We start from the raw sequence: 13,862 nt of genomic DNA, 5'->3' as shown, positions 1-13,862 counted from the left end.
GGGACGGAGAGGAAGGAAGGGGAGGGAGGGGAGGGAAGGAAGAAGGCAGGCAGAGAGGTAGGAGGAAAAGAGAAAGAAAAAAGAAAGAGAAAGGAAGAAAAGGAAGGAAGGGAGAGAGTGAGAAAGAGAAAGAGAGAAAGAAAAAGAGATAGGAAGAAAAGCATGCAATGGCATTTTGCCTCTTACTGCCTTGGATCTCCTTTGCTCGAGTGTCTAGTTAACTTTTCCTCAGCGAGGCAGTCACCCTGTACCTGTTTTGCTTACTTGCCCTGACACTGTCTGTAGAGCTTAATGCTTTGCCATGATTGTCTTCTTTCTTATTTAAAAAACAGTTCCATAGTAAAGGTTCATTATTTATTTCCATCAGCCAAGAAAGTAATGTAGCTTTCTTTGTTTTCTACCTGAGTCTGTAACTCCAACCCTGCCCCAACATGGAGTCGTCTGTGTACTTCGTTTGACAGAGGCTCTGATTTCTCATTCTTTAACAACGTTACTTTTCAAAAGCAAGCATAGGGTTAATTACAGCTTAGACTCCACTAGGTTCTCCCAAAGCAATGCTTCCATTGGTTAATGGAGTGATTGAATCTCTGACTCTTTACCTGTTTTCCCCACTCTCAGACCTATTGCAATCCCTTTAATTGCTAAAATAACACAGTAGTAGCATACTGCTGAGAAAGACAGATGGAGAAAATATGGGATTGGTTCTGCCACTTTTTAGCAATGTGATCTTGGACAAGCAAACTTTCTGAACCTTTACTTATTCATCAGTAAAATGGATTTAATAATCACTTATGTCTATTTCACTGATTGCAGCGATTTCATAAATGAAATAATTCATGTGAAACTATTTTGTAACATGTAATGACCTTTAAATATGTTGGTTGTTACAATTGTTACTATTAATAAATAGTAACCTGAAAAATTCTCTGTAGAGGTATTTGTAGATAGAGTTTGCTAGTAGCTTGGTTCTTTCCTTTAGACTGTTTTGGTTACCTTTTGTTATGTGACAAACCATCCCAAAACTTAGTGACTTAAAACAGGGGTCAGCAGCAAACTACAGCCCATGGACCAACAACCAGTTTTTATAAGTAAAGATTTATAGCCACACAGTCACACTCATTCATTTACAGATGGTCTGTGTCTGCTCCATGCTACAGTGTAGAGTTGAGTACCTGTGACAGAGATGATATGACCCACAAGCCTAAAACATTGTCTGGTCCTTTAAGAAAAAGTCTGCCCACACCTGGCTTAAAACAACAATGATTTATTATTTCTCACAATTCTGTTTTGGCAAACTGGGCATTGTCGCTGCTGGTCTCACTTGGGATCACTCAACTGGCTGCAACGTTCTGATGGCTTGACTGGGACTTAAGATCTCAGACAGCCTTGCTGACATGTCTGGCAGGTGGTGGCTGTCAGCTGGGGCATCTTCACTTCCCTGAACAGCCTTTCCTTCTCCAGTGGGGTAGACTGACTTCTTCACAGCATGGTTGTCTTGGGATGCTAATAAGGCAAGAACAGAAATGCAAGGCCTCTCAAAGCTAGTCTCTGGAACTCATACAGTAGCACTTTTATCATATTCTGCCAATCAAGGCAAGCCACTTTGCCAACCCAGATTCAAGAGTTGGGGAAATAGGCTTCATTTCTTGATGGCAGGAGTATCACATTGCAAAGGCATATGGACACAAACTAGTTTGATTCACTGAGGATGGCTATTAATATTATCTACCACAGGCTGCTTTATGTAAACTTTTTCTATGTGGCCTAGATGGAGTTTGTATTTTGCAGAAACTGAATTCTGCTGAAATGTGCCAGTCAGAATGATCCTAGTGCCATTATTATATAAATCTTTTTTGTTGTTGTTCTGTTTCACTGACAGCTTTTCTTAGTGACACTAAAGATCGAGGCCCTCCAGTGCAGTCACAGATCTGGAGAAGTGGTGAAAAGGTCCCCTTTGTGCAGACATATTCCTTGAGAGCATTTGAGAAACCTCCTCAGGTACAGACCCAGGCTCTTCGAGACTTTGAGAAGGTAAGTCATGTGAGTGGATAATTGTTATCCCAATTAGAGGCAGTACTATGGAATAGTGATGTCTTATAAAAATATGACTAATGGATTGGTCTGAATTATGGATGGTATTATCATTATGGTGTCTCTTTCAAGAGTATATGTCCCAATAAACATATGCTCTGTTAGCTGTGTGCTGGGGGCTGTGGTCTATGGACCCCCTTGCCTGTACAGCAACCCCCCCTTATCTGTAGGGGGTACATTCTAAGACCCCCTTTGGATGCCTCAAACTGCATAGTACTGAGCCCTATATTTACTATGTTTTTTTCTATACATACATGCTTATGATAAAGTTTAATTTATAAATTAAGTGTTAATGAGATTGACAATAGTTAATAATAACATAGAACAATTATAACAATATACCAGCATTACTACTCTTCCACTTTTACATTAGTAAGTAAAATAGGAGTTACTTGAACACCGCGCTGTGATACTGCAACAATCTGATAACCCAGACAGCTACTGAGTGACTAACTGGTGGGCGATGTATACAGCCTGGATGTGCTGGACAAAGGGATGATTCAAGGGTGAGATGGAGCGGAAGGCAAGAGATTTCATCATGCTACTCAGAACAATGTGCAATTTTAAATTTATGAGTTGTTCATTTCTGGAATTTTCTATTTAATATTTTCAGACTGTGGTTGACTATGGGTAACTGACACCATGGAAAGCAAAACTGTGGATAAAGGGGGACTAACTATACCAGTAAATGCTGCCTCATCACCTATACCCTTGGTTTACTTCTCAGATAAACTCAGGAAGTTTAAATGGCATTCTGAGAATCTGTAGCTGCAACATAGTGAGCCCGGGAGTCCCAGTCCAGCAGCTAGTATTATATTCTCTGTTGCTCGCTTGGACCTCTCTCTATATCTAGGAATTGTCTGCAGTATGCGGTGGCGCAGTAACAACCATTTGTTTCTCAACAAGAATCTGATAATGTTGCCTGAACCTCCTGAATCAGTGCTGCGTGCTCTGCTTCTTCATATGCTTGTTCTTAGATTTGACCAAAAACAATCACTGATAATGTAGTGCAGATTCCCCAGCTCCCTGTGAGCTGGGTTGATCCCAGGAAGTCTGTAGAAGAGAACATGTCTACTGGGTTTTAAATAGCCCAGAAACAGGCAACTGGAATTTCTTTATACTCCTGTGCTCTAAAGAAAGGAAGAAACAGCTCTTTGGTGCCCCCTCAGGGATACCCAGCGAGCAGGTCCCACATAAAGTAATGTGTAAATTGTAAGATACTGGGGTTTCTCTCATTCTGGAATTGATAACTTTTGACAGAAAAAAAAAATAAAGTAAAATTCTAATTTCAAAAATTTTTCTGTTGACCTGGGTTTACCCCATCTCTCCTCAATTTGTAAGTAGAAATATTTCACCAATACTTTCTGTACATCCTACCAGATATTTATGTGGGAAAAGAATATGCATCACGTAACATGTGCCTAATAATTATCAGCCTATTCTTCATCTTTTTTGCTCAGCGTTCTCATGTATACTGTGTGTATTTTTTTAAAGACATGGAGAGTTTGCATGATAATTAAGAGGCTTTTGAAGACTAAACCTCTGAACAGCTGTGTGGTGCTGGTGGGGGGAGCAAGGATGCTAACACCGCAACCCCCTCCTTTGTTTTTTTCACCTTTTGGATCTGCTGTGATGCAGAAAGGGTGAGCAGAGCTGCAGAGCTCCTCAGAACTGTGGAGTGCTCTCCAAAGGATTGCCAGCCTGCATGTTCCCTTTCATTGAGAGATGACTGGAAATATAGAAATGAGCGATGTCACCTCCATTGAAGGAATGCATTGAAGGAATGCAGATATAAGGCCCAAAGTCCTTTTCTCTTAGAGTTTAGGTCTAATATGACAGATTAGTTCTGATTTCTCAATGCTGGGAAACACTGACAGAAACCAAGCTAAGATGCAGGGAAAAGGCCAATAAGAGATAGTTTAAATCTCTCTCTGCTATGTGTCAAATAAAAAGTAAATAAAGAGGCTACAACCCACTTCAGGCTTGATCAGAAAGTCATTGCCAGTAAATCATACAGTGATACAGTGTTGTGTCACATGTTTGTTCTTTTTTTTTTTTTTTTTTTGAGACGGAGTCTCGCTCTGTCGCCCAGGCTGGAGTGCAGTGGCACGATCTTGGCTCACTGCAAGCTCCGCCTCCCGGGTTCATGCCATTCTCCTGCCTCAGCCTCCCAAGTAGCTGGGACTACAGGCGCCCGCCACCACGCCCAGCTAATTTTTTGTATTTTTTTAGTAGAGACGGGGTTTCACCGTTTTAACCAGGATGGTCTTGATCTTCTGACCTCATGATCCACCCGCCTCGGCCTCCAAAGTGCTGGGATTACAGGCATGAGCCACCGCACCCGGCCACGTTTGTTCATTTTTATATCCATTCATCCATCCTGTGGACTCTGAATGACAGCACCTAAAATACAAAAAGCTTCCATGAAAGGGTTTAAAAATTAGAGAAAACATCAGTTAGAAAAAATATAGGAGAAATAGGAACACATTCCAATGCCCCACCCTAAAAATGGTAAAATACTAAATAACATGGTATTTTCTGTAAAGTTTAAAATATGCATTCAGTAGCCTTGGGATATAGGACGGGTAACAGTACTCAGAGAGAGGAAGGGACATGCTAAATGTTTTTTGCCAGAGTAGGGTCGACTCCTCCAGGGCTTAAAGACAAAGGGATACAGGCCTGGAAGGAGCAGCCAGGAATCCCTTCTTATTTCATTTATCCGTGCACCAAACACATGATCACATTAAATGAGATACTTTAGTTCCTACCCTTAGATAGTTATAATCTATTTGGAAGTACAGACATTGCATTAATTATAATATAGGATGGCAAGTGCTTTCACAGAGATAAGGACAGTACACTCTGAGATCTTGAAAGAAAATGTCTACTTTTATTAAAGGAATAGGGAAAGGCCTCTTACCAGAGAACATTTCTCCTGGGGGCTGCACATTGAGCATGGTCTCCAAAGCCGAGTTAGATTTTACTAGTCAGAGAAGCAGAGTATGATATTCCAGATAGAGGCAAAATTTGGGGGAAGGAAGAGAGGTATGTTCATGGATTGAACAAATAAGAGACTGGGCTATAGAGAGGTAAGGAAAGGAGAGTTAGAACAGGAGAGAAGTAATATTAAAGGTACTTAATCTGTCGAAAGTAATTGTAATTGTTCAGTAATGTGGCTACCTCTAAAATGTTTGCTGATGTAGGAAATTCTAGAGAAAAAAAGGCCCTTTGATTACAGGGAAAGAAATAACAGACTTAAAATGCAAATACTGGCACATTATGGAACCAAAACATAATTAGTCAATTAACAAGTGAAAATGACAATTATCATTTATGTTGGTGCAGAAAAAAGGGACAAAGAAGGCAACATTCACACATACAACAGTGTTTCTTTTCTTTTGTTCTCCACCCACAACCAACAGCATGGTTGTATGTGTATACAAACTTCAATTGTATGTTTGTCAGGTTGAGATCAATAGGTATTATTTTCCATGATGAAAGGAGGGCATTGCTTAGCATATATGCTTCATTTGTATTTTCTAATGAGTGAGTGATTTAATTAATTTCCCAACCTTGCCAACTTCGTTGTGTAGGGGCTTTGCCCCACTCAGAGAATCCACCAATGAAAGGATCTTTATTCTTTTCAGCTCTGTAGACTTGAGCAGTGGGTTAAGTGTATCTCATAAGTTGTCTTATTTTGTCTTTATAAGACATGGAACAAGCATCAATCTCCCCATTTTTTAAGTGAGGGAACTAGAACTCACAGAAATTGTGACTTTTTCAGGGCCGTAAGTTTATGTACCATGATCATAAATCTGAACAGGTTATTGGGTCAGAAATAATTTTTACCTACAAATGGCCCCAATGATGTGTTGAGAAAAATCCCTTGCCGTATGCTTTCTCATTGATCACAGCACCCAGCTGCAGCATCTCTGGGATGAGTGAGACTGGAGCAGCACATGCATAATACTGGCTAGCATTTGATGGTCACTTTCTCTGTGGCAAATATGGTTCTAAGTATGTGACAGCATTATCTCATTTACGACAACCCTGTGAAAAGGCATGATTACCAGTTAGAATGGTGATCATTAAAAAGTCAGGAAACAACAGATGCTGGAGAGGATGTGAACACATAGGAACACTTTTACACAGTTGGTGGGAGTGTAAATTAGTTCAACCATTGTGAAAGACGGTGTAACAATTCCTCAAGGATCTAGAACTAGAAATACCATTTGACCCAGCAATCCCATTACTGGGTATATACCCAAAGGATTATAAATCAATCTACTATGAAGACACATGCACACATATGTTCATTGCAGCACTATTCACAATAGCAAAGACTTGGAACCAACCCAAATGCCCATCAATGACAGACTGGATAAAGAAAATGTGGCACGTATACACCATGGAATATTATGCAGCCATAAAAAAGGATGAGTTCATGTCCTTTGCAGGGACATGGATGAAGCTGGAAACCATCATTCTCAGCAAACTAACACAGGAACAGGAAACCAAACACCCCGTGTTCTCACTCATAAGTGGGAGTTGAACAATGAGAACACATGGACACAGGGAGGGGAACATCACACCCCAAAGCCTGTCAGGGGGTGTGGGCCAAGGGGAGGGAAAATATTAGGAGAAATGCCTAATACAGATGACGAGTTGATGGATGCAGCAAACCAACATGGCACACATATACCTGCGTAACAAACCTGCATGTTCTGCACATGTATCCTGGAACTTCAAATATAATAAAAAAAGAAAAGCCATTATTATTATTCCAATTTACAAATGATGAACTAATGGCAAAAAGAATAACAAAGGAACTTGCCCAGTGACTCATGATTGAGCCTGAAAACACCTTATGTCTTTGTGACCTAAAGATAGTGGGTATTTCCTATGTTGGGGAACTCAGCTGGTGAAAGTTTGGTGCTAATGAAGGTGTTGGCTTATTTGGAAATGGAATCACTAGTTCCTCCTATTTAGATTGATGCATATTGAAATTCTGCCAGACTCCTGCCTCTCTAGGTAAGCTGTAAATCCACTTTTGTCTTCCAATATTCTCTATTACATGATTTTTACTCTATTAATTCTGAACTGCTTGCAATTCAAAGCTATTTCAGACTTTCATTTCTTTGTACCTGCTGTTCTCTCTGCCTGGAAAATCTTTTCTCTCCTATTGTTTATTGGTTAAAGCTTACTCATCCTTCAAGATTCAGCTCAGGTGCCTTTTTAAATTTATTTATTTTTTAATTTTAGGATGCCTTCTCTTACTCTCTGATCCCAGAATATATACCAAGACTCTAAGCTCCTTGAGGGCAGAAAAAACCTCTTGCCCATTCTTTTCTAGTTTCTAGAATATAACATAATATAGTACATAGTAAGTACTCAGTAAATATTCATCAACTAAACTAGCTGAAAAGTATTAAAAATTAGATATCCTGTTGGATTTGTATTTCTTCTGCCTCTACTTGGTATTCACAATAAGTTGAATATTTTTAAGGAGGGTATTGGTATGTTCATTTATTGGGTAGGATGGGAAACTAGGAAGTCAAGAAATGTACATTTCTTTTCTACTGTATTTTATTTTTTTATTGTTCATTTTTTTCAAGACGGAGTCTCGCTGTGTCGCCCAGGCTGGAGTGCAGAGGCGCGATCTCAGCTCCACTGCAACCTCTGCCTCCCGGATTCAAGCGATTCTCCTGCCTCAGTCTGCCACCACACCCGGCTAATTTTTTGTATTTTTAGTAGAGACAGAGTTTCGCTGAGTTGACCAGGCTGGTCTCCAAATCCTGGCCTCAAGTGGTCCGCCCTTCTTGGCCTCCAAAGTGCTGGAATTTTAGGCGCAAACTACGTGCCTAGCCTCTTTTCCACTTTGAATGGAATGATAAAACTGAAAATGAAAAGGACGGGAAAGAAACAGAGTCTTTTTGAAATCATATTTGACAGGATTTATTAAGATCACAATAGTAGCTGATAACAATAACTACTATCTGAGTGCTCATTATACACCAGGCACTTTTCTAGATATTTAAAATATTTAATTTAGTGTATTTTCAGTTCATTTTCCTAACTTATGAGATAGATATTATTTTTACAACCATTATACTAGTGAAGAGATCAAGGTTCAAATAACTTGCCCAAAGTTATATAAGAATAAAGTAACGGAGCCACTATAACTCCCATAATTCCAAAGTTCTTGGGGAAATGAAAGGACTCTCAGAGAAGGAGAGCATTACATTGGTGGAATGCTTGCAGTTGGGTTTTTTTTTTTTTACATAGAATCAACATGGCAGACGGTACAGAAAAGCCACAGAAAGGTGGGAGCCTTTGGCTATAAAATCAATAGGGGGCCTCCACTGCCCTGTCCTGTTTACACATTTTTCTAATAATGTTGTCTTCAACAAGAAAATATCATCAAAACCAGCTGTAGTGTTTGCCTGACTGTACTCTGCAGCTTTCCCTGGCAGTGTGAATCTAACCACAGTGAGTCAGCCTGTTCAGGTCCCACCCACCCTGGCGAACTTTTCCACTTGGATCTTGAAGTCTTTGGGGAGAAAAAAGAAAAAAAAAAGTGCTAAAAGCAAAAGGCTTTTTCATTTCGGGGAGTTTCTGGAGCTCTGGGTAACCTGTGCTAATTTAGGTTAATTGAGGTCCTGTCACTGCCCTCTTTATGTTCCACAATTTTAGTGCTTCTTGAGTGTTTCTCTCTAATTACAACCGTGGAAAATGAATGCTACTGGTAAAGTGCATTTTTATTTTTTAAAAAATGCATTCATTCTTCCAAACCACAGTGTCCCAAACATACTGGTTTTATTTTCATGGGTATCTTAAGACATGCAAAAAGTTATTAGGAGGCAGGGGGTAACTATTAAACTTTCAGTAATCACAAGTGCAGTTTGTTTTCCCTTTTCAATCTCATGTTTAAAAAGGGAAAGAGAGGTCTTCTACACACGGTCATTCCACAGACTTTCCGTGCAAAGTTTTCATTCCTAAGCAACATTACCAAAGTTATGAATCAAATCAATTACTTTTTTCTTAAGAACTACAGAGTAAAAGGAATGCTTCTGAGTGCGTAGAAGATACAAAGATGGACATCAGATTCCATTCTCAAAGAATGTACCATCTGATTGGGGCATAAAAAATTTAAATTATACAATATTTAATTTAAATAACATCTAAGGCAATATTGAAAGAGATATTTCAAGATGGGAGTACTTGCCAAACTAACGTATGTTTTTAAAACTTAAATATGGCCAGGCGTGGTGATCATGCCTGTAATCCCACCACTTTGGGAGGCTGAGGCGAGCGAATCACCTGAGGTCAGACATTTGAGACCAGCCTGGCTAACATGGTGAAACCCCATCTCCATTAAAAATACAAAAATTAGCCAGATGTGGTGGCATGCACCTGTAATCCCAGTTACTCAGGAGGCTGAGGGAGAAGAAGCGCTTGAACCCAGAAGGCAGAGGCTGCAGTGAGCCGAGATCAAGCCCTGCACTCTAGCCTGCGCTACAAAGCAAGACTCTGTCTCAAATAAGTAAATAAATCTTAAGTACTAGAACTTTTTTTCTAATTTGCATGCGTGCATGTGTGTGTGTGTGTAAACTTTTTAAAGTTGTAAATATTAGCTTACATTTGGTTATACAATTAATAAAGAAACTTTATCAAAAAGAATGAAATTATAAAAGTTGGACAACCCTGAACATTCTGAAAGGTATGATTACCAACACAGAAAAGAGAGCAATCACTTTCACAGAGACTGTAGCACTTGAATTAGAATAATTCTTTTTGTAATTTTAAATTATCTCCTTTCTGTCTCCTCATTAGAACTTGTTTTCTTCTCTTCTCCATTGTTGGAAGAGAAGCCCTATCTTGCTTACGGTGGACTTTGCAAAGTTTCCATTCTAATGATAATTTCCATTCCAATACTAAATTTAAAAAATAACAACAAAGATCATGATACCGATTAATATTTGTAAGTGCTTACAGTGTGCCAAGTTCTGAGAATGCACTTGACCTTATTATCTTATTCAGTTCTTCTAATAGTCTTTTGAGGTTGGTACAACCATTGTCTTCATTTGTAAAGAGAGAGATGCTGGAGCTAGGAAAACACTAGTAATTGATGGAAAGTGCTGGAGCTGGGATTTGGACATAAGTGTACTGGTTCTAATGCCTGAACTCTTAGCCACAATTTTATTATGCCTATTGATAGCTGACCCCCTTATTCATTTGTTTGTCAATCCACTCATCCACTTACGAGTGCGTCGTGTGTGCCAGGCCATGTTCTAGCTGTTAGTTGCACAATGATCAAGGACGAATATATGAAAATATGTATTTTCGGCTGGGTGTGGTGGCTCACGCCTGTAATTCCAGCACTCTGGGAGGCTGAGGCAGGTGGATCACTTGAGGTCAGGAGTTTGAGACCAGTGTGGCCAACGTGGTGAAACACTGTCTCTCCTAAAAATACAAAAGTTAGCTGGGCATGGTGGTGGACTCCTGTAATCCCAGCTACTCAGGAGGCTGAGGCAGCAGAATTGCTTGAACCCAGGAAGCAGAAGTTGCAGTGAGCCGAGATTGCCACTGTACTCCAGCCTGGGTGATAGAGCTAGACTCCGTCTCAAAAAAAAAAAGAAAAGAAAATGTATGTTCAAGGATGAGTGTTTATTTCAGTATTCTTTATACCAGTACAGTATTAGTACTCAAGGTGAGGATTATTTCAAGTGTGGAATATGTAAACAATAGAAAATTATAGAGCAATGTACTGACTTGGATGTCCATTATAACAAATTTGAGATTAAACAAAACAACAGCAATGTACTGACTTGGATGTCCATTATAACAAATTTGAGATTAAACAAAACAACAGCAACAACAATTTGACTGAATATTACAAAAAATAAGATCTCATTTTTGAGGGAGAAAAGATGGAAATGTCTGGAAGGATACATACCAAAGTATTGATATTGATTATGTCTGGATGATGGAATTAGCCTATTGCCTTCTTTATAACTTTGAGTATTATATTTATTTTAATTATCTATTCACTGAGAAAATATTCTAATGCTTTTACTATGTGTAGCATGCCTTAAGCATTGCAGATACAATACTGAATAGGCAAACATGGTTCCTGCCTTCATAGAGTTTACAGATTAGCAAATTCCACCAGAATGTAATTATTATTGTAATAGAAGTAAAGAGTGCTATGGAAAATATAGCTGGGCACTTACTCAATCTGAAGAGGTTGGGGGATTCAGGGAAAGTTTCCTGGAGAAAACTGCCTCTAACCAGGGACCTGAAGAAGGAATAAGAATTAGCCACTAATAAGGGGGTGGGAGTGTGAGAATGAAGAATGTTCCTTGCATAGGAAATAGCTTGAATCAAGATCCAGATGAGAGAAAGAACCATAATCAGTATTCCTAGAGCATGGGATGTAAGGAATGCAGAGAATTGAAACCGGAGAAAAGAGAGAGGAGTCATCATACAGAGTCTCGCAAGTTATGTAAAGGCTTTCACATTTTATCTGAGCTCAAGAGAACTGCTGAAAACTTTTAGTCAGAGAGGTGACATGATCAGATTTTCCTCTTAGAAAGATCCTTTTGGCTTCTGTATGGACTCTGCCTAGGAGGAGTAGTCTAGAGGCAGAGAAAACAGTTAGGAGGCTGTTGCAGCATTCCAGGCAAAGGTTGGTGGAGATGCCAGTATAAAAATTAGAGAAATAGACAGGTGAAAGAGATTTCAGAGGCAGAATGTATAGGGCTAAGCCATTGATTGGATGTAGAACCAGTGAGGCAGAAGAAACCCAAAGATGACTGACCACCCGTTCATCTCTTCACTCACATCCTACCTACTGTCACCTTGTCATAAACTTCCAGACTACCTTCACCTCTCTCTTCAATAACATGAGTTATTTGTTCAAAGTCTGCCTTTTCTGTCAGAACATGAGCTCACCATAGCAGGGACAGTGGTTGTCTTTTCACTGCTAGACACAGTGATTAGCATAATGCCTGGTACATAGTACCATTTCTTTTCTTTTCTTTTTTGTTTGTTTTGGATGAATAAATGATGTCAAGTTTTCTCGCTTGGGCAACAGCTAGGTTATGCCCTCCACTGAGAAAGAGAACAACTGGAACAGGCACATGTACTACTTTTATGACCAGTGAAGCAACAGCAACACAAACCAAAAAACAGTAAAGCGATTTCTGTTTTTGGAAGAAAAGTAAAGAAGATTCTTCCTGTTATTAAGGAACTCCAAATCTACTGGGGAGACAGTCAAACAGATAATCCCATATATTGTGAAATGGGCCACGATAAGAGTAGGTCTGCAGTGCTGTGGAAGCATTCAGGAGGAGCCCTTGCCCAGGCATTAGGGCCAGATAGGTTTCTTTCAGTAGGTAATTTCTGACTTAGATCCTTATGGGTGAGTTGGGATTAGTTAAGTGAGAGCTGGGTGGGAATTAAAGAGAAGTGACATTCCAGGCTAATGCTGCTCCCCATGCAAAGTCCTGGAGGGAGCATGAGCCTGGTGAATTCAGAAATTCATAGATGGAGCAAGGGAGGGTCAATTGGGGTTCATGTTGGCTGTGTCTTTTCCCTTATCCTCCTACTTCTGGTCAAGGCATTATTGTTGCAGTCATGGGCATTCATGGTGTCACTGTGGACTCTTGGCTTTTTGTTTCTTTTCTTTTGTTCTCCACCCACAACCAACAGCATGGTTGTATGTGTATACAAACTTCAATTGTATGTTTGTCAGGTTGAGATCAATAGGTATTATTTTCCATGATGAAAGGAGGGCATTGCTTAGCATATATGCTTCATTTGTATTTTCTAATGAGTGAGTGATTTAATTAATTTCCCAACCTTGCCAACTTCGTTGTGTAGGGGCTTTGCCCCACTCAGAGAATCCACCAATGAAAGGATCTTTATTCTTTTCAGCTCTGTAGACTTGAGCAGTGGGTTAAGTGTATCTCATAAGTTGTCTTATTTTGTCTTTATAAGACATGGAACAAGCATCAATCTCCCCATTTTTTAAGTGAGGGAACTAGAACTCACAGAAATTGTGACTTTTTCAGGGCCGTAAGTTTATGTACCATGATCATAAATCTGAACAGGTTATTGGGTCAGAAATAATTTCTACCTACAAATGGCCCCAATGATGTGTTGAGAAAAATCCCTTGCCGTATGCTTTCTCATTGATCACAGCACCCAGCTGCAGCATCTCTGGGATGAGTGAGACTGGAGCAGCACATGCATAATACTGGCTAGCATTTGATGGTCACTTTCTCTGTGGCAAATATGGTTCTAAGTATGTGACAGCATTATCTCATTTACGACAACCCTGTGAAAAGGCATGATTACCAGTTAGAATGGTGATCATTAAAAAGTCAGGAAACAACAGATGCTGGAGAGGATGTGAACACATAGGAACACTTTTACACAGTTGGTGGGAGTGTAAATTAGTTCAACCATTGTGAAAGACGGTGTAACAATTCCTCAAGGATCTAGAACTAGAAATACCATTTGACCCAGCAATCCCATTACTGGGTATATACCCAAAGGATTATAAATCAATCTACTATGAAGACACATGCACACATATGTTCATTGCAGCACTATTCACAATAGCAAAGACTTGGAACCAACCCAAATGCCCATCAATGACAGACTGGATAAAGAAAATGTGGCACGTATACACCATGGAATATTATGCAGCCATAAAAAAGGATGAGTTCATGTCCTTTGCAGGGACATGGATGAAGCTGGAAACC

General features: G+C 39.6%; 1 protein-coding gene and 1 long non-coding RNA gene across 3 annotated transcripts in view; one reads left to right on the top strand and one right to left on the bottom strand.

Moving 5' to 3' along the window:
- LOC105505253 (myomegalin-like) overlaps nucleotides 1-13,862 on the top strand; it is a 119,953-nt gene that overhangs the window by 52,636 nt on the left and 53,455 nt on the right. For both annotated transcript variants that reach the window (XM_011933040.1, XM_011933039.1), the window contains exon 3: nucleotides 1,880-2,031. In XM_011933040.1, coding sequence (XP_011788430.1) covers nucleotides 1,880-2,031 — 152 coding nt within the window. The remainder of the gene's footprint in view (nucleotides 1-1,879; nucleotides 2,032-13,862) is intronic.
- Nucleotides 4,138-13,862, bottom strand: part of LOC105505252 — a 10,722-nt gene continuing 997 nt past the window's right edge. Inside the window, exon 2 of the long non-coding RNA XR_001000713.1 lies at nucleotides 4,138-4,220. This is a non-coding gene — a long non-coding RNA (uncharacterized LOC105505252). The remainder of the gene's footprint in view (nucleotides 4,221-13,862) is intronic.

This window comes from Colobus angolensis, unplaced genomic scaffold (genome assembly GCF_000951035.1).
Source record: "Colobus angolensis palliatus isolate OR3802 unplaced genomic scaffold, Cang.pa_1.0 Scaffold124, whole genome shotgun sequence".
Classification (NCBI taxonomy): domain Eukaryota; kingdom Metazoa; phylum Chordata; class Mammalia; order Primates; family Cercopithecidae; genus Colobus; species Colobus angolensis.
The sequence above is the reverse complement of the archived record's forward strand: the minus strand, read 5'-3'. Positions and strand labels throughout refer to the sequence as shown.